The 20,442-nt window shown below is 40.3% G+C and overlaps 1 protein-coding gene across 1 annotated transcript in view; it reads right to left on the reverse strand.

Moving 5' to 3' along the window:
• b4galt5 (UDP-Gal:betaGlcNAc beta 1,4- galactosyltransferase, polypeptide 5) overlaps positions 1 to 13,725 on the reverse strand; it is a 29,710-nt gene extending 15,985 nt beyond the window's left edge. Inside the window, exon 1 of the mRNA XM_036533670.1 lies at positions 13,188 to 13,725. Within this exon, the coding sequence (XP_036389563.1) occupies positions 13,188 to 13,293 (106 nt within the window). The 5' untranslated portion in view covers positions 13,294 to 13,725. The remainder of the gene's footprint in view (positions 1 to 13,187) is intronic.
• Positions 13,726 to 20,442: the final 6,717 nt, after the last annotated feature.

The raw sequence follows: 20,442 nt of genomic DNA on the forward strand, positions 1-20,442 counted from the left end.
GCTCTTAATTGTCTTGACTGCAGCCTACACAAGTTTCTTTGTTACCACAGGACTGCTGTTGGCTGTGTGTTTTTTGGGTGGTAGATCACTCTTGGCACACCCATGACACTATCACATGTGAAAACCCCAACAGGGCTCCAGTTTCTGATACGCTCCAGCAATTCTGGTGCATACTACCATGCCATATTCAAAGACACTTTAATCTTTTGTCTTGCTAATTCTCTCTCTGAAGTACACACACACACACAATCCGTAGGTACCTGCCTACCTGCTTTAAATATCATAGTCTGAACATGTGATACTGTCAATGATTGAGCAATCTATCTCATAGAAAGCAGACATATCCAATAAAGTGGCCACTCAGTGTGTATATTAATTAGTCTCGATCACATAGCCAGCTACATATGCACATAGTTACCTTAATATACAATATATTTTACATCATTTCCACTGTTTACACAACTACTTTGGAGCCTATTTCCAGCCTGTCTAAAAATAGCAGACTGTCTCTCTTTAATCTCAGCTCATTTTATACTTCAAACATTATATACATTATATACCATAGCGTATTATATACCATGCTATAGGCCTATACCACAACATATTACATACCATATCCATTATATTTGCATTAATATTTTCAAAAAAACCCTCAAGTCTTCAACCGACTTCATTTCCAAGCCAACTGCCTTTAATGAATGCCGCCAACTAGCAATCTCCCACTGAGAAGATTGGGAACACCCACACGGGATGGGTTCAGTCCAGCTGTGAGGTAATCACTCCTAAATCACAGCACACACCACATCAACGCTGCTCTCATGCACTGCTGAACGCAAACAGCATTTCCCCCCGTGGCCTCAAGGTTTCTTCTCACCATAGCAATGCTGACTGGAATATCTGCCTGGGTTGTATTAAGAGAAAAATGCAGATACAGTACTTTCCTCTCTCACAGGCGCGCCACAGACCCGCAGCAGCGCATTCCAGTAAGGGTTTTTATCTTTAATTTACACCTTTGGCACACATTACGCCCACACCTGTACTTAAATGTGCCACTTAAGCGTAGGGTACTGACGGTAGCGATTCTGTTGCTTTGACCACCAGGGCCACACCACCAACAGATGACTGCCATGCCACACCCTGGAGCACTTCCCTCCCTCCCTGAGGAATTCATAACCCCCGCACCCCCACCAGCTGAGTCCCGTGATTACAAACGAGTTCCGTGGGGGGAGATTACTCCTCTGGGGTGAGTAGAGTGGGGTCATGAGACCACAAGTCTACATCCCGGGGGGGGGGGTTTGGACGACACCTGATCGCCCCCGGTTGATCAGGACAGGGTCGCATGCTGTTCAGGGTCACATGAGGCCTGGTCATGAGTGCATCATGGGGCGCCAATCCTGCACCAAGTCCTTCATTACAGCACCAGCCCCGTCTGCCATCCGCACCTCTCAATTTCTCCTAATCATGACATAATTCATTGGAATTTCCACTTTCCCTAAAAAAGCCCTCTCATCTTCACCCCAGGCAAACAAGAGGAAGTCAGACCAACTGCCGGAGAACGAGAAAGAACTTCCTCATGCCAGTAACTGTCACTGTCATCCTTTTATCTCTGCAAAGGCATGCAGTTACAGGTTAAACAGATATTCTGAAACTAGCAAACGAACCGCTGATGGTGCGTCATCATGCTCAGCGTGTGCACATGTTATCAAGCAAAACCCTCATGCTCCTGCATAGCTGTGAGCAACTCGGAAAGAGGACCTCATGCAAGCTCTCGTCACCTCCTCAGACTGCACATTTGGGTTCATTCCATTCCATTCAACACCGAGGTTCTGGATAAATTCCCATCCAGGTGGTAACTGGAAAAGCTTTGTGGTATGGTCCAGGTGTACAGACGTCTTGCGAGCTGTTGCATGGCACAGCAAGTCACTAATTGCAGCCTCTGCCAAATCCTTTATTAAAGGATGTGTTTGTTGGCAAGGGTTCCTTGTCTCACCGCTTTGGTTCTCAGGCACCCTGTTACTCATCAGGCCCATATTAGCCAATGAATTGGATGACTGTACTCCTGCACGAGTGCAACGATTGTCTCGGTGCTTATCATGCAACCAGCAACTGCAGAAGAGGGGTACAAAATTCCAGAATGGGGGTAAAAAAAAGGGGGAAAAGGCAAGAAAATATAGTACCACTGCTAAAATGCCATTTATTAACATGCTAATATGCCATGACACCTGCCTGCAAAGCCAGCTTCTGTGCATCTGTTCTTGAAACATCGCAACAGTGTTCTCAACCACAACATTCAGACAGAGGGAAGTATGTTTGCTGACTGGAATGATATGACAGAAAATGTGACAAGGAAATTCAGCATTTGATGCTTGGAGAGATTGTAAAAAAAAAAAAAAAAAAAATCAATAAGATGTCAGACACCTGGTACTGATCCAGAGAAGCTATCTTTTCCCTTCATGTTTAACTGTAATCACTTGCTCCATGCAGTTGTCAGCAGTGTGGAGCCATGGCTACGGATGACAATGTTACGCAGGGCACCGCCATATTTCAGACCTCCCAATAAAAGCTGTTGCCATGACACAACATGACTAGCGTCCACACCCTGGTTTAATGGTGACATTTTTTATTTGCTGAATGAAGTTTACAGAATCCACAGCCCCTGTGGAAAGTTACAATACTCCCACACAAATGTGTACCCATGTGTTAATTAAACAATCTCATGCTGTAGCTTTCGCAATAGCACACAAATTTCAGACAATCTGCGGTGTTTGGCGAGCATAATCATTTATTCTAATTACGCGATTGGTGTCGATTATTCTGTAAATTATTTGTTTTATTGTTAATTAAGGAGGAGAAAGAGGAACAGGTTGAAAGTAATGCTAGATTTAAACGTAGTGTTCGGGCTTCCCATGTTTCCAGCTCACCCGTCGCCACTGAGGCTTATTGGACCTTTTTGAATCAGTTTAAGTAGTCTGCGTTTAAGATAAAAAAAACAAGCTCGGAATATAAAAGAAATAAAGACTTGTAATAAGGAATAATTGGTGCACTTATGCTATAAATTGCAAGAGTATGACACTGCACATTTAGCAAACAGTAATGTATATTTATTCTTTCAAATGAAACATTCAAAGAAATTTACCCTAAAGCACAGCCTTTCTGAATTAGTCGTCATTTAAGCAACCGTTCACGAAATTAAACTTCAGCTCGCTTGCGGTTGCACTGAATGTCGGAACCTCGCGGCAAAGCTGAAAATACCCGTTTGCCGCTTTGATGTTTCTTCATTTGGCGGCTCATTATCATCATGAAAGTCGATTTATTAAAATAATAAAAAATGCAGCACACAGTTTGCACTTCACAGTATTTTTGCTAACGTTATCACAGTCCTTCCACATGGTACCGTACTTTTGTATGAGCTGTCCGTTTTTCACATAAACTTATATAGACTTATGAGCAAATGGGCTCCTAGAATCTCCCCACAGCTTCAGAAAAATCGTGGACGCACAGGTTATTTTTGAGGGTTGATATTTCATACTTTATGATTAAAATGCAGTCTAAATGATGCATCAATTCGCTTTATTTCGTACGCAATGTTTGCCATCGTTCGTCCGATAATTGAATGCTTTTGAAATAGCGACAGGCATCTGTTTCGTAGCCAAAATAAGATCCATATAACCATAGAGAAATTTACCCACAACGTCAAATCAGCCCCCTTTTAGGAGGCCCTGTCTCTCTCGTACACCGTCTCATTCGAAGGCGCTCACATGCTGCAGCTCAAATGTGACCCTCACAGATAATCTGTGCCAAATGTGGTCATTTTAGTTATTGCAATTTTTAGTTTATTTTTATCTTTGAAAAAGAATTTTTCATTAGATCTTTTTGCTCTTTATTTAACTTCATGCCTGAAAACATATGACTAAGTAAAGAGGATTTGTAATTAAGTCCATGTTGTCACAGCCTATTTCTTTTCACACCGAGAAAAACATGTTAAAAGCATTCAAATATCAGCCTGAAATGTCGGTTATCGTCCTCTTTTTGTCACAGATAATCATTATCGTATTCATGCTATCTTTGGTCTAGTGCTAAACCATATCAATCGACCCCTACTAGTGACTTTTCAATTTTAGCCTGGCAAGGTACCTGAAACGTCACTAGTGGTGAATAAAAGTCAATTAATGCTATTCACCTAAAATCCCTGGAGTTCTGCTAGAGCATTCATTTCATCTTGCACAAAGCAGACATGTCAAAACACCAGTTGTACATACTGAGCTGGCCACAAAAAGAATTTCAGCAGTCCTAAGAACACTGAACAACACTGACACAGGAGGCCACAAAATAGTAAAAGCATACTTTTCTGCCAAGACAACATGAATCATCTAGCCGCATTCAAACTGAATGGTGCTATGAGCTAAATTGCAACTATTTGAATAATCCCATCAGTAGTCATGTATATGAACCTTGCTTGGGGGAATCTGTGTCCATAGACAGATACACAGAGGAGGCGAGGCACCTCATGACCATTTAAAAAAAAAAATGGGAAGAATATCTGTCCAAATGTGCTTCATCTGGGTTGGCTGAGATTTTGGGGTGCCTTGCCGAGGCGGCTGTGTGTGATTCTATGAATCGGAGCTTTGTACCACACCCTACGCTCCCCAGCCTTGTTAGCTTTACGTGCAACGACTCCTGCAGAACTCCTGGGGAACGCTGAGGTGTACTGCACGCCAGGCAGCAGCAATAATGTTCCGTTACTAGAAGCTCTGCCGACACCTTAAAACCTTCTACCTTACTCCCCTCTCACACGTCGTGTCAAAAAAGAAAACCCTGACCCCCTCTGTAAACCTTCAAATGTGCAGCCCTTGAATGCACTTGGAAAACATTTGGAACAATACAGCAGTTAACCTCCCTTGTTCCCATGTCAATTTATGATTGTGAGTCTTCTATATTGAGTGATTTTATGAATAGTAAGAAATTGTAACTGTTAAATTGTAATTGTAACTCTCAAATCAAAACTTGAGTGCATCTTGACACATCCTACCTAGCCAAACGTGTTTTGCAAGATGTCCCTGCCTGGTATATTGACTGCTTTTTAAGACAGCTCACTGAATATGCCACAACATTGTGAAGATTCAAAAACCTTACTGAGTATCCTTATAAAATCTGCTCTTCAGGACAGCCTTCATTTTTTCTTTTTGAAATTTTGCATTATTCTTTATTTGTTGTCAAATAATAATAATGTTACCCGTGGTACAGCTATTGATGATTACCCAGATGGTTATTAATCTCTTACTCAGGTAGTGCCATTCTCTATAGATATATTGTTAAAGCAGAGCACTGTGGGTGTTGCATGAGGGTGATACTCTAGATGTGCAGATGAGTGTTCTGGAAATCGTGACCAGCCTGACGAAGATAGACAGGGATGAGCTCACAATTATGCTTTCACTTTAGCTACTGCTTTCGTCCAGCACTTGAAACTCAGTGTTCAGCACAGCTGAGGGCAGCTGTCTGTGAGCTGCTGAGTCTGCTGCCCAGTGGGGTGGGGGTCTGCAGAGATTAGCCAGCCAACAATCTCCGCTCGTCATCATCCCTGTTTACCCGCTGCAACCTGCTCATCCTTCAATTACACTGGCTGTGCACTGTAATCTCCCCAAAGCCTGTTAACCTCATCTCCTGCAACAGCAAACACACACACACACATAAACACACGTGTGCGCATGCGCACAAACACACACACACCTACCCACAGATACACATCTGCACAAAAACACATATACACACGCACACACACACTCACACATCACATACAAACACACATATTCACACACACATACAACACATAGACAAGCACAGACCTCAGCAGCTCAAACCCTGCCCTGGCTGTCTTTCCCAAAAGAGCACTGATTGTGTTTTATATTGTCTGAAAGCAAAAACATTCTAATCTGTATGTTCTTCCAAAGACCATGTTACTTAATTTTCTGTAGCCCTCAGTTACATTCCTGAACTACATTCCTCACACCTTCAGCATTCTTCCTTTCTTCGCCCTCTCAGTCTTGAGTAGTGAGTTCTGTTGTCAGCTTCTGCCTTCTTTCCTGATTAAAGCTACAAATTAAACCAGATCCTTGACCATGACAATGTTACTCACTACTGGTTTTATTCCCATCCAGTCAGCAAATTACCATAAACCATAGCAATGTCCATTTAAAGGACCCAGGAGTCATACTAATACCTGTAATACTAAATACCTAATACTAATCCTACTGATACCAAATACCTTTGCAACCATGTCATTTATTTTAGAATTTATTTATTAGGTAAAACTGGATTTGCTTTATGGAGGTTAACATCTCACTAAATCCAAAACAGTACTAAACAAAAAATTAAATTACAAATATTTAATCTTTGGAGATTTTATTAAATATGTGCTGTAGCCTTATTTGTATCCTTTTTTACATCAAAGTGCATATAACTGTATCCCTGAGTAAATGGACAGAAAGACCACATCAGAACAGTGATTCTGGTATGCAGGTCTGGCAGTAGAGTATGTGGATGATTAGCAGCATCTCTGGGAGATTGGCCTATAACCTTTGACCATCTTCAGTCCTCACAGCATTGGGTGGATGGACTGTGCTGAGCTGTGCTGGGTGGGTACTGCCCCATTCGTCATACCGATTAAGGAAAGTTGAGGTAAGGTGAACGCATGACTCTGGTTATCCTCCGTCACCTAGGCAACGGCAGTGGAAAAAAAATCGTCAAAGGGTCGATTCACTTCAAATTGGTTGGGTTCCACGGCTAATTATGCCACACGCGCTGCCATCTGTTAATCAGACCAAGGACACTGACACAAGACGGTTTAGTTCACCAAGAGGTCTTCTGAGTTAAAACTGGCAAAAAAGGAAAAAGAAATAAAAATCCCTTGTGATTGACTGCTGGATTGAAGTCACGAGTGAAGGATGCATTGCTGACGCCAGAGTCGGACTGTGATGTAAAACATCAGCATGACAAGCGGCTCAGTCACAAGGGCAAATCCATGTGCTCTGGCTGTTCACTCCCTTTCCCTATTTAAATAGGCAGGGGGGATACTGAGACAGCCTATTTTGGGTACAGGGTCTATACCTATTAGAAACTCCAGTGAATACGCCACCTCCCCCATCACCTTGTATGAGGTTACATACTATTAAGGGTTTGTTCTGCTGGAATGAATAGATGGGTCAGAAAAAGAGATTATTAACAGTGAACTACAAAGGATTTTTGGTTCACTGGACCTACAAAAACATGGCATACTCCAGCTACGGTAACTTAGCAAAGACCAATTCTCAACTTTTAATGCAGCTGACTATGGATGTGTCTGTGTGTTCCCACTTGTTATATTACTTGGATAAATTATCCTACAACAGAAATATCACAAGGGTGTGGAAGGTCTAAGCAGACTTGTATAAGAGGACTGCAAATAGACAGGCCCTAATGTGACCCTGTAAAATTGATGTTTAACTAAATTCCATTGTTCATATGACATTTATCATGTAGTGTGTCTTTTGGACTTGAATGATAAATCATTCAATGCACACAAGAACTGAACCATCAGAATGTTATGAAACACATAACTGAGTCATTACAGACCCTCCCCTTTGTCCAAGACAGCACACCACAGGTAAGGTAAGGTCCAATCAATGCAGCAGCCTGAGCATTTTTCAATTTCAAGACACGTACTGTGAAGGAAGACACAGTAAGCGCATGTTAGTAAAAGATGAGTAAAAAAAAAAAAAAAAAACAAGACATTGACATCTTTCTTTTGCCAAAAGCAATTCAGTGTCACCTGTTCTGGCCATAAACTGCCGTTTTCCCTTTGCTTCACAAAAACATTCAAATTTTCTGGAATGCTAAATGCAGTTGTTTGGCACACAAACCCCATAAGGTGAGTCAGTGGTGCTGACACTGTAGCACTACCTACCCAGCCATCTACAGCCCTCATAAAAATCCTCCTGCAGAAACTTGTCACAATAGAGGTGGGACAGAGCAAGGCCACACCACTTTGTGGGGAAAAAAAAACATATATAGCAATTAAAAAAAGTGTCAAAGTGCAGTCACAGGATACATTGAGTGAGTTATCAAGCACAGCTATGTGCACTTATGTCAGAGTGCAGGATGAGTAAAAAGTACAAAGAGGATAAAGGTCCACGCGCCTTTGATGCAGCCAGCAATGCACTGAAAGCAAGAGTGGTCTTATTATTCTTCCAAATGTGAATTTCTGAAATACTGTATGTTCCAACCGTCCCCTTTGCTGGCACTGGCGAAGACTAAAGCACTGTCAAACAACAAGAACGATAACCAATACAGGTCTAGGTCAGGAAACACCCCATCATGACCTTTTTCCAGCTCAGCTGAGAGCTTTAGTCCTGTTGCTGTATTGAGCCTGTGGCTACACTCATCACATGAGACACCACTCCCCTCTCCACATGAAGCACTAAAAAACACAAAGGAAAAATGGTGGCTTAGGGGGGAATGCAGAACACGTTGGAGGCAAAACTGAACATGCTCAATGCAGCGCAGTTTTTTTCTTTTGTGCATAAACGTATTGATTGATTGATTGATTCTTGAAAGGAGGAACCAAGGCCTGACAAATGCCTTCCAAACAGGGAGAACTCACAATAGCTCTGAACAGGATATGTGTAAAGCTTCACGCATGTTGCGATGTGGACTGCGATATGTGGCATCAAGGATTTGCTAAGAGTAACTGCACATTACACCAACAATCATGTTCTGTTTATTGAACAGCCATAAGTTAATGCACCCTCCATGATAATATTGGCAAAATTGCTAAAACCACAAGAGGCCTCACTTTTAAATGTGTTGTGCATTCAACAGAGTACATAGAATGGCAAAATTCAAATTCTGAATTGAAGAAATAAATTCAGAATGGCCGGGGCAGGTTAGTTAATTAGCTAAAGCATGAACATGCACAACCCATTATAGGACCCTGTATACCGTTTTACTTTCATAAAATATTTACTGTGTATTACCCAAGTTTGAATGCATTCAATTAAATGCAAACTTCAAAAGGATTATAAAGACCTTAAGGGTGCAGTCAGTGCATTTCCCTCTAGTGCAGAACTGTAAAGATGACCAATGGATCGTTAAAGTAAACTGAGAGAAAAAAAAATGTGCAAGGTCTACTGTCGTCTTGGTGGGTTAATTATAGATGAGGCTGCATAAACACATTTTCTCTGACTTGCCTGGCAATATGAAAACAAAATTTATGTGCTACCAAGATACTATTGTGTAAATTATGCTGGTTGAAGTAAAACTGAACTTTCAGTCAAAATACATTTGTTTTGCGATGCCTGATAGATTTCAACCGATCCTCAAAAAGGTATGCATAAACACCTGGAAAAAATACTTTGATGAAGACAGTCTATTATTTCATTACAATTTACTCTTAGAAGTCAGTCACCTTATGTAAATGACAATCAATACCCTATCCTACTTTAGTACTATGATGCTACTAAAGCTTCATAAACAGATGGAAAAAATAGTTTGACTAAGACAGTCTATTATTTCATTATAATTTACTCTTGGAAGTCATCACCTTATGTAAATTACAATCAACTACAAAAGCTCTATTTCCAGAGGAATTCCTGTTCCCTGAATAATGTGCATGCATCTTCTATGTCAAAAAATACTATATTCCACTAACTTTGTTTTCATTTTTTGCCATCATTATTCTTATACTCAGTAAGCTTCCATTTTACCACTTCCTATCTACCATTTTTACCCATTTTTGCAGCATTCATTTCAGTATGTTCAAAAGACAAAAAACTTTATGGATTGTTATGAAACTTTATGAATTATTCTGTTGTTGTGAGCCTAAATCTTTCATTTGGCTCCCAAATATCTCATAGCGCTTAAAAATAAACCTCAGGTGAACCTGTGCTACTCAAAAAAGAAATCATGGAGGTGATGGAATGGTCTTTTTGCCAATGCTTTAACCATATTTGAAATTGATGCGTTTCTTTTTCCTTGTCACTCTCTTCAGGGGCCACATGTGAAGCTCTGTGGGTCCGCATGAGGGCCCTGGCCCAGCAGGTTGGCATCTCCTATCATATTGAGCCTGTCCAAAAATCTGAACGTATATTACAGTATAAGCGTACGTTACAGGGAATGCTTTCTGGGAAAATGCACCATCGTCTGCTCGTATCGCAGGGCTCCCTCAGCTGTGTAGGGCACCTGGCCTCTCCCAGGGTTCTCTGCTATAAATATGTGTTCTCTTTGTGTAGTCTGATGGGATCCTCCCGAGTTTTAATTAAATAAAATGCTGCTATCAGGCCCAGCTGTGGCCCACCCCCCCAAGCAGGCTCCCAGAGCCCTGGCTATGGGGGTCTGTCTCAGGAGGGTCTTTCATTGGGCAGCAGGAGAGATGGGGCTTCCCAAACACCCCCCCCCCCCCCCCCCCAAAAAAAAAAAAACAGCCTGGGGAACCTTCATATAGCAGTCCATCACCAGCTGTTTATGGTACTGAATCCCATTGCATGGTTTCCACTTACTAACAATGGTCTGACACTGACAAAATTTTGGAAAAAAATAAAAGCCATCAGCCCTTTAGACAGATGAAAAAAGGCATTATAAATTGCAACTTACTGTTACATTGTGTATGTGCTCATAACACATATATTGTGTCACATAACTGGAATTTTATAATAACAATATAAAATTCCAAGTGTGTCCTATAGGCTGGTACACACCTACCTCCACTGACCTCTTCATTAATCCCTAGGCTATCAGCAGAGCAAAATACAATGTACAGATGTTGTTTCATGGCAGCACAGCTACACTTGTACTAAAGGATTCATATGGCAGTGTAGCGTAATGGTTAAGGAGCAGGACTCGTAACCGAAAGGTTGCCGGTTCAATCCCCGCTGGGACACTGCCGCTGTGCCCTTGGGCAAGGTACTTAACCCACAGTTGCCTCAGTAAATATCCAGCTGTATAAATGGATAACTGTAAAGAGCTGTAACCTATGTAAGTCGCTTTGGATAAAAGCGTCTGCCAAATGAATAAATGTAAATATGTAGCTTGGTGTTTTACTAAGTGCCCTGAGCACTTTGCACTTCTCATTTGCCATAAAAAAGGTGCCAGATACAATTTGTTAATGACTGATAGTCACTGAATGCCTAATCATTAGGACACATGAAATATGCAGTTGCTGGAAACTATTATTTATCTGCTCATATCATGCTTGTTTTTCAAATGCAACTTCCAAGTATCCAGCTGTGGGGAGTAGAGGAGATGCTATTAAACTCAAAGGAAATTACTTTATAAATCTGAGCCAGCAGGGATTAATCAATCCAGCTGGCTCACTCCTGTAGAATGCAGTTGCCCAATACTCAAATCCCATAGCCCGGAAAAGATTTTCATACATTTTGGTTTGGATATATTTTGATACATTTGAAACTTTCAGTTTCTGAGGAACTAAAATCCATTTCCAGAGGCCAAATGCCACATACCAAAGGAACAGTTATGACAAGTCCACATTCCTTCCTAAAATGTTAAAGTGTGTATTGCATGACCAGACAGAAAACATCTTCATCTTTGGGATAGTGTTGCTACAACAAAGTGTGGCTTTTACTGTTGTAATTCTGGTCATATGACCAACACCCATTCTCCTCTCACAGTTTATTCACTTGTGTCAGTCACTGAACAGGAACAGAAGCTTAATGGTGGCTACTTGTACAGGGAAGCTGAGAGAAGGCTAATTTCTGGTTTTCACAGACAGAAGGACATACCTTATCTCTTTGTGCACCAAGTTCTTGTTGCATTACAAAGAGAGTGATGCTGACACTGATATCATGTCTCTCACTGTAAATAGTAAAGATAAAATGAAGGGCTGAACTTTAGACAATTCAACCTCATATCAACCACTTTATAATGGTAACCTTTAAACTTTTCAACCACAGTGCTGCTAATGGAGATAAGGATAGAGAAGCTTTCATTACAGTAACTAATCTTGCCCTCTCCCTACGGTTAAAATGAAGCAGTAGGACATTTTGAATTCAGTATTGGAAATGGTAACATTGTTGGTGTCTTACTTAGAATAAAAATAAAACAAGAATTCTGAGACAGACACAAATACATAATAAAGCATGCAAACTAATAAGCGGGTATAATAGTTAGGCATTGTGCAATATACGGCATCTGGGGTTAAGTGCCTCGCTCACAGTAATAACGCCAGTGGCCCACCTGGAATTCCTGACTACAGGCTTGGAGTAACCTCCCTCACTACTGCTCGCCACACTGCTGGCCTAGGTTATAAGGATCATTGCCTGATCAGTACATGTGGTTTGTCAAACAATGGCTGACAACGCTATAGCGGTTTAGTAAACGGTATTACGGTGTGGCCAATCAAAGATAATGCCTGGTAAACGGTACGGGTTGTAGTGACAAATGTAACCTTGCTCCTACAGAACCATTCAACCTTAAATTAATCCTTCAACCTCGAAGCTACTCCCAAAATGAGAAAATATTGTGGCCAGCACTCACTCCATGACACCCCGACTACGTATCAAATTTCGGGCGTGTTTGAATAATTTCATTTAACAAACGCTAAATGAAGGTCATAATAAATAAATTAATATAATAATATATTATGCCATCCATGATGAGAGAGAATCTAACAGGACGCACAATGTGTTTCTTAGTCCTAACCGCCTCTCTCTCTTTGAACGGAAAAGAAAATCAATCAACAACACCTGATCATCATTATCATCATTGACATATCGACATCGTACATGTTCAGAGTGAGCTAATTCGTTCGCTAACTTATCTCCTGAATCGTCCTACTAGCCAGCTACACAACTGTACAATGCCACTTTAACTGGCTAATCAGCTAGGTACCTACCTAACCGCATACAGTGTCGTGTTAGCTAGTTAACAAGAGCTGGAAATCTCGAGACTTACACGTTACCAATTCTCGCTGACTAAGAACAGGTTTCTTCAAACACATCAAATAGCAACATGAGTCATCATCCATTAGGGTTCAATGTAGATCGATAACTAGCTGGATAGCCGTAGGTAGGTATTTATAATAGGTAGCTAACCTTACTAGAAAAAAAAATCGAGTGTAAAACTAGAAATCCAGCAAGACACTTGGCGAATAAAGAAATATAATTACATGTGTAGCTAGCGTTAGCTAGGAAGAGACTTACCGATGCCTGGTGCTGAATAGATGAAATACAGTGCCGAAGTGGAAAGCGAGAACAGAAATAAAAGCCCAAGGAATGACCTTCTCGGGAATCGCAACTGTGTCGGCATTGTACAGCTAGCTAGCTGGATGGAAAAATACGGAAACGTTTCAAGTAACCGATTAAATTAAATGCGTGATGAATTAGTGTAAAATCTTCCACCAGCCCTCTTGATGTATACACGCCGTGTAACTAGCAGACTGAGCTTGCTGCAGCGGGAGGAGTATCTAGCGAGGAAGTACGGAGAGAGATCGCGAGCAGAAAAGGTAGCTACTAACGTTAAAAAGTATCCCAAATATTGGCTGGCTAGCTACGTTGCTCAATCTTAAAATTAAAATCTTTCCCGTCTGTACAACCATTAGCAGCGGCGTTTAGTTTCAACGGGTCACTGCTCAGAGGCTCGTTAATACTGTTAGTGTTTCAATGAAATCTCATCATCACGGTGCTAAGGGATAGTTGCCTCACAGTCTCTCCTCCAGTAGTGATGAATGGGGCATTACGAGCGTCCTTGCAACGCAAATATAAACTATAGCTGGATCGCTACCTTCATCACAGGGAGTGTCGGGAAAAGTACATCCGTTAAAGCAGGAGGGAGTGTGTATAAACTACTGTTCATCTTATAAAATGCGTGCCCTTTTGATTTAGAGTACTTCAGCAGCCCTAAAGAGGTTAACAGACGTCGTTGCGCTCGCATTGAAATGTTCCATTGAGTGTTGTACAGCATTTGTTCAACTCTAAAAATGTTCCTTTGAGTGAATCAAGTGGTGAGGAAGTGAAATTGTAGGTAAAAGTAAACGAAGATAAACGCTGTAAGACCAGTGCTAATATTAATACTAATACTAATACTAATACTAATAATGTAATTAAAGTAATTGATATTTCTTATTCAGTATTTGTGGCAGAGGTCCTTATTCATCAAGACTTGCCTGACAAGTAGTAGTACACACAATATAAAGTACAATATACATATGATTAAATAAAAGTGGATGAATGTGTTGCTATTGAGGACAGAATTTTAACATTATAACACCTTTCCCTGTTCTCTGTGCCTCCACCAACCAGTTCATTCTCTCTGTTGGCCTCTATAACTCTCAGCCATCTTCTTAAAAGGCACCTCTGGTCCCCTTGTCTTCACAGAGCAACCTACATGGGTTTCCCCCACAACACCTTTCCTTGGGCTATTCACTGTCCTCTGCAAGCAGCGACTGACAAACATGGTATAGTGGGGACACAAGTCTGCTGTTCTCTCATTTCAAGTGCTTCTCAGGCTTTCAGTCCTCCCTTAACCTTGTCTTTCCACTCCAACTTACAGAGCAGGTAGGCATCTGGACCTCACACTGCCACGCCTTAACTGTCTTTCACGGTCTAACCTCTGCTTTGGCATCCTGTTCATTTTCATTCAGTGTCACCCTTTCTCCTGATTCCTCCATTACCATCTGAAACAAACGTTGCCCCTACTTCTTCTCTAGCTTTACAGGCTGCCTCTCCCTCCCAATTTTGTTGACTTTGCTCCCACCCCTCTAAATAATATCCCTCTCCTTAATTGTCAATTAGTACTTTAATCAGTTGCTACTGAACCAAGAATCCAATTGTTCTTCATCCTCCAAACAATAATTGTGCAGTAGAGAAAGTGGTGGCTGCCCACAGTCTCTCCTGATCTTGTCCAGCATTTTTCCCTCACCGTTCCTCCTCACTTCTGTTTGTGCTCATTAGGTCCATTGGTATAATGGTGTGTACCCTGGTTTCCTTTTAGTTTAATCTTAATTGTCCAGCTTTTCAGTAACCAATTGCAACCAATCACCATACACAGACTGTACCTGAAGAGTGGCTAATAGACAGCATAGTTGCCATTTTGTGCGTGTGTGTGTTTGACTGTGTATATGCTTGTGTGCATGAGCGTGTATGCATACGTTTGTGTATGCAAGGTCACATCATCAGATCTTTCAGAGCAGGCTTTAAATAGAACATTTTAGACTGAGTTCTGCTGGAGGCTGGGGGGAGTTGGACATCAAGGCTGGAGAGTGGAGGCCAGAAGGGAACGAGCTGAGAGGGAAGCCAGAGAAAAGACCGCACACGGGGAAGGGTAGTCATCCGCTGACATATGGGATTGCCTGCAGCATGTCCTGGGAATTTGGATGGCATTGGGGCTCGACAGAACAGGAGAGTAATGTTTTTTATTCAGGTATCTGTCTGCCCACCAGAAGATGGTGCAGTGAATGGAACTCAGAAGATGTCATTTTAAATACGTTTGGAGGTTTTACTCCAGAGAGGGACGTGTTTCGCCTCATTAAGCAACAAGGTGAGCACAGTAAATGCAGGCTGTGGCGATCCACTCTGGCACACACAATGAGCACAAGCCATCGGGAGAAAACACACGGGAGCGAATCTGTCAAAACACAGCTCATTATTCAGTAAGAATGTAGTGTGCACTGCAGTCGGCCTATTAACACAGAGAGTAGAGAAGAGGCCTCCATGGACCATAGCCCCGATGCAAATGAACCACGACAGAAGCATGCAATAAGATGGTTGACAGATACAGCTTTTAGCCTTCCACTAGCTTACTCAGGTATAACTGATTGGCTTGCTTCTTAGGTTATGTAGAGCTCCTTCAGCCAGATTGATAAATAGTTGGCTGGTTAGACAGACATGTTGCTGCCTTTGCATGTAGTCTTTTACTCCTGAGAACATAAGCCCAGCCAACTAGTTAGTTTTTTTTTTTATTTATTTTGAAAAAGATAAGGCTTGCTAGAAAATGAACGAGATAGCTAACCACAGTATATGTCACTGTCCTGTGAAATACTTAAATACTTGAAATATTAAAAGGTATTCAGAACTTTTCAGGTGCTGATTCTAGTGCAATAAAAAATTAATATCAGTCCAAACTGACTGCCTGTTTCAAATAAAGAAACTATATAATCTATTGTTTAGATGGGTGTGTTCTGTGCCACTCAGGTGATTGGAGGGCTGTTGGAAATGGTATCATAATATGAATGTTAGGATTTTATTTTTTAAAATGCTTTACTCTTGACAGCACTGCTTGATTTTGTACATGGCAAATACAGTTTAATGTTCACTTCTTCTGTCATTCCTATAATTTGCATGAATCTGGAGTTGTAGTTTTATGCCATTGCAACCATAGTGCAGCACTATTGAAAGCTACTTTTATTTATCTTACAACCTTGGAGTTTTGCACTCAGAAAAGTGTGGTATCATATTCATATGTGAACTCAAGTATATTTGCTTGCAATTTGCAACGACCATATTGCACATGTGTAGGAGAATTTCTCCTGAAGTGTGATTTACATAATTTGTAGATGTTGCCAATGGATTCACAATTGGATTACCCTTATACATTAATACCGTATATTGCAATTGGTTGGGTCACCTGCTTTGGCAGGTACTTCGTGGTGATGTAGCATAGTGGTTAGAGCAGGACTCCGAACTAAAAGGTTGCTGGCTTGATTCCCTGCTGGGGCACTGCTACTATACTCTTGATTAAGGTACTGAACCCAGAATTACTTCAGAATTGCCTAACCCATCTGTATAAATGGATGACGTAAACACTGTAACCTATGTAAATCAATCTGGATAAGACTGTCTGCTAAAGTTTGATATCTGTAATACATAAAGTAATTACTGACATGTCTATCTAGATTGCAGCTGTGAGGTGTATGAGCTAACAACATCACATTGTTTTATTGCCAAAAACTATTAATTGAACAACTAATTAAACATAACTGGGACAGGGATTTAAAACTGCCTTGGATATTCCAAGAAACTGTTTTGTTGAAGAAAAGACGGACAAAATGTGATTATAACCACTCACACTAGAATGATTAAAAATCCTGTCCTGTTTATTTCTTTCTTTCTACCTGGTTTTTCCCATCTTGGCCCATCTTCACCACACCCAGATACACCTGATATAGTCGCATTGCCTGACTAGGCTCGGCTGTGGCACACTTCATGTAAATGGTGTCTAAATGTGTGTGAAATACTTGTTATTGCATTAACTCTTAGGCAATGCCCATTATTCCTGCCAGATGCATTTTTCATGCATGTGAGTACGTATATGTTCAGGCACAGTTAACTCATTTACTTGGAACACTTACCAGGCATACTATGCACACCTGGCACTTGGCTAGCACAGCTCTTGGTTCCTAGCCATGCCCAGCCACACTAAATAAGTTTGCACAATATAACAATTTACATCAACTGACTTTTTACAGCATGGAAACAAGACATGTTTGACCTTTCGCTGCATTACCAGATTTGGCACATTTGAATCATACCTTTCGTTGCGCAAGGACACAACCTTATCTAACATAGCAATTAAATGTTCTCACATTTGTCATGTGTATCAGGAAGAGGTTCTAGCTGTGTTAAGACTGGTTTTCTTAGTTTTGGTTCCTGGCTGTACATTAAAGAGAACTCTTACACATTTATCCACATTCATTCATCTCACATTTGGTATGTTTCTTAGGAATTATCTCTAGATGTACTGTTGGCCATCACGCACTAGTGATTAATCGTAAAAGCCTTGGGGGTTGCCTGTAATCTCAGACACATTTGTTTTAAGGAAAGGCGTTCAGGAGACAACTCAACAAATCCAAGTGAGCTAACTAAAATCCCCATTAGTATCAATTTAATCAAGCTTAATTAATTAAAAGTAGTGTAGGATTTTGAAACTGCACACTATGATTAACAGCTCCACTCCTCTGTCCTTCAGGTTCATTCCTCTTCAGGTTTCCAGACTAACAGAATGTCTTCTTTGCAGGTAGTGCTCCCTCTCATGCTTTAGCATGAGAATTTTTGGCATACTGTTGTAATGTCCGCTGACTGAAGCATCAGTTTCATGACAGAAGTATATAGATGCTTGGTGGATCTAGAACTGGGTATACTACTAGAATGATGATTTCTCAGCATTTTGTAATATAGATTTTTGGAATGTGTGTGTGCGCATGTAAAGGATACTGTGAGGTAATGTGTCTAATGTAGACATGTTTGTTTATGCTAATATTGCACACCATGTGTGTTCAACCTCTTACAAGTATGTTATACGTTAGGCTGCTAACATAGTGTTGTCAGGGGCTCATTCCTTGTAGAAAGGCTTCTGATATGTTTTCATTTGTGAAGGCTTCGGCCTTGGATATTGAAACAATGTTTGACATAGTGTAACTAATGTTTGGCCACACTTGGAAAAAGTATCCCCTTTTGGTCTGGTCAAATCCTTTTTCAACACTTATCAGGATAACTAAACAAGGATCTTTGCACAGTTTTGAAATAGTCTTTGTGTATTATCCTATCCCCTCATTTGCTGTATGAGCCCTCTTTGACTTTTTAATGTAGATGATGTCATCATGATCTTCCTTGCTGCAAAGAGTAAAGCATTGTCAGGGGTCCGGGGTTGCTAAAGAGCTCTTTATGCCTTTTGAATTTTAAGAATACATTATAGCCAAATCTAAACCTGAGGAAGTTTTTTGAAGAGACTCTTTCAGCATTTGTGTCAGTGGCTCAACAAATCTGTTCATAAAGTTAACAATAATAAAGGTTTCAGTGGGATGCCATTTCTGCCAAAAGCATTGTCCATCTGTAAAGATGAACTACTTTACGTACTTTTAAGTACTTTGTATTGTGTGACATCTACATTGTGTGTTTACCTTGAGCTATCAGAAATTTTAGTAATTGGATGTAAAAAATTTGTATACATTCAATATAATTAAAACCTTGTTCAGATTTGAACAGGTCACTATAGAATGGTTTAAAGCATTTGCTGATCTCTTCTAGTTCATATGTTGTTGTTTTATTCAAATAAGTGTAATAATCTGTCATTTTTGAAAGCATAAAATATTTCACCATGTAACATTATTGTTTATAATACATGTCACATCATATTTATATATTTTTTTATTTTGATTTCCCTGGGTGGTTATCCATTCTCATATCCACTGTAGGTGATATGCCATAGAAAGAAATACATACACATATGTATAATAAAATATGAGTTTGGCTGCCGCACATAGCTGTTGCATTTAGTTTTTCACTGTATCCCTTTTGAATGTAACATGCAATGCCTTTCCTCTGAAAATAACAACTGAACTGTGTCTGTTCAACATCCGGCTTGTCTTGCATTTCATTGACCTTTTCATTTATAATGAATGATTTTCTATTCAGCCTACATGCTTTTGCTTAACAGCATCTCGTTTGGCCATTGACTAGGAAGTCCCTGAAGCAGGGCTCTGGGGCATTGGTCTATATATGTCAACACTGCCTTCTTACTTACCCAGGAATATTAAATTTTTAAAACAAAGAAGAGGCATCTCAGCAGTTTGTTTCATCTCATGAAAAAATGTATGTCTTAGTAAATATGTTACTGGATTCAGTACCTCCAAAAATAGTTTTAGAGAAGTGTCAAGGTAGCAAGGCACCTAGTTATAACTGTGGCAAACCTTTTCATTATTTTAATGCACATGCTCCCTAATTTGCTCAGAAGATGTAGCTGAACTGCTTAAACACTGCACATTACATGCTAAGACATAACTGTAGCTAATGATTTATGCATGACGTTAATTCAAATGCTATTATTATAAAAAGCACATTCTGTTGGGAGATGATTCCTAAACATATTACTACCTATTTTGTGTCTACTTTTCATCTTCATTACATCTAAATTACAAGCAAACAGAAACTGTATGGCTGTATGGTCAGGATATAACTACACTTGCAGTTAACTGTAAACATCAATGTTAAAACTTTAATATAACTAAAACAAAAAAACCTGAACATAGGATTAGTACATTTAAAAATGCTAAACAATATTACGCTTGGAAGTTAGCTAATTACTGTTTATCATTATCCTGGGTGCTTAATGCAGGGTATGAAATCATCAGAATACTGAAGGCACACCCAGCAAAGATGAATACTGAGGTGAATGTATCAGTTAAAGCCAAATGAACAACTGTATTATTATTATTTTTTTTTGCAACATCTAACAAGACAAACCGTTTGGTCTTTTCCAAACACTTATGTTTTATCTCAAACCTATACTGAACTGGCCTAGAATGTTGCCCGTTCCTCCACAGCCAGCTGTTCCAACAGACCACAACGTTGGCTACAGCTATTTTTACAGCTAATTTACTACAAATCCCATGGAACATTGCGTTTCGGCAGTGGTTTTTGCTGAGCTTTTGGGAACTGTAGTACTAAACATGCACACACATAG

The sequence above is a fragment of the Megalops cyprinoides genome, chromosome 7, assembly GCF_013368585.1.
Source record: "Megalops cyprinoides isolate fMegCyp1 chromosome 7, fMegCyp1.pri, whole genome shotgun sequence".
NCBI classification, from domain to species: domain Eukaryota; kingdom Metazoa; phylum Chordata; class Actinopteri; order Elopiformes; family Megalopidae; genus Megalops; species Megalops cyprinoides.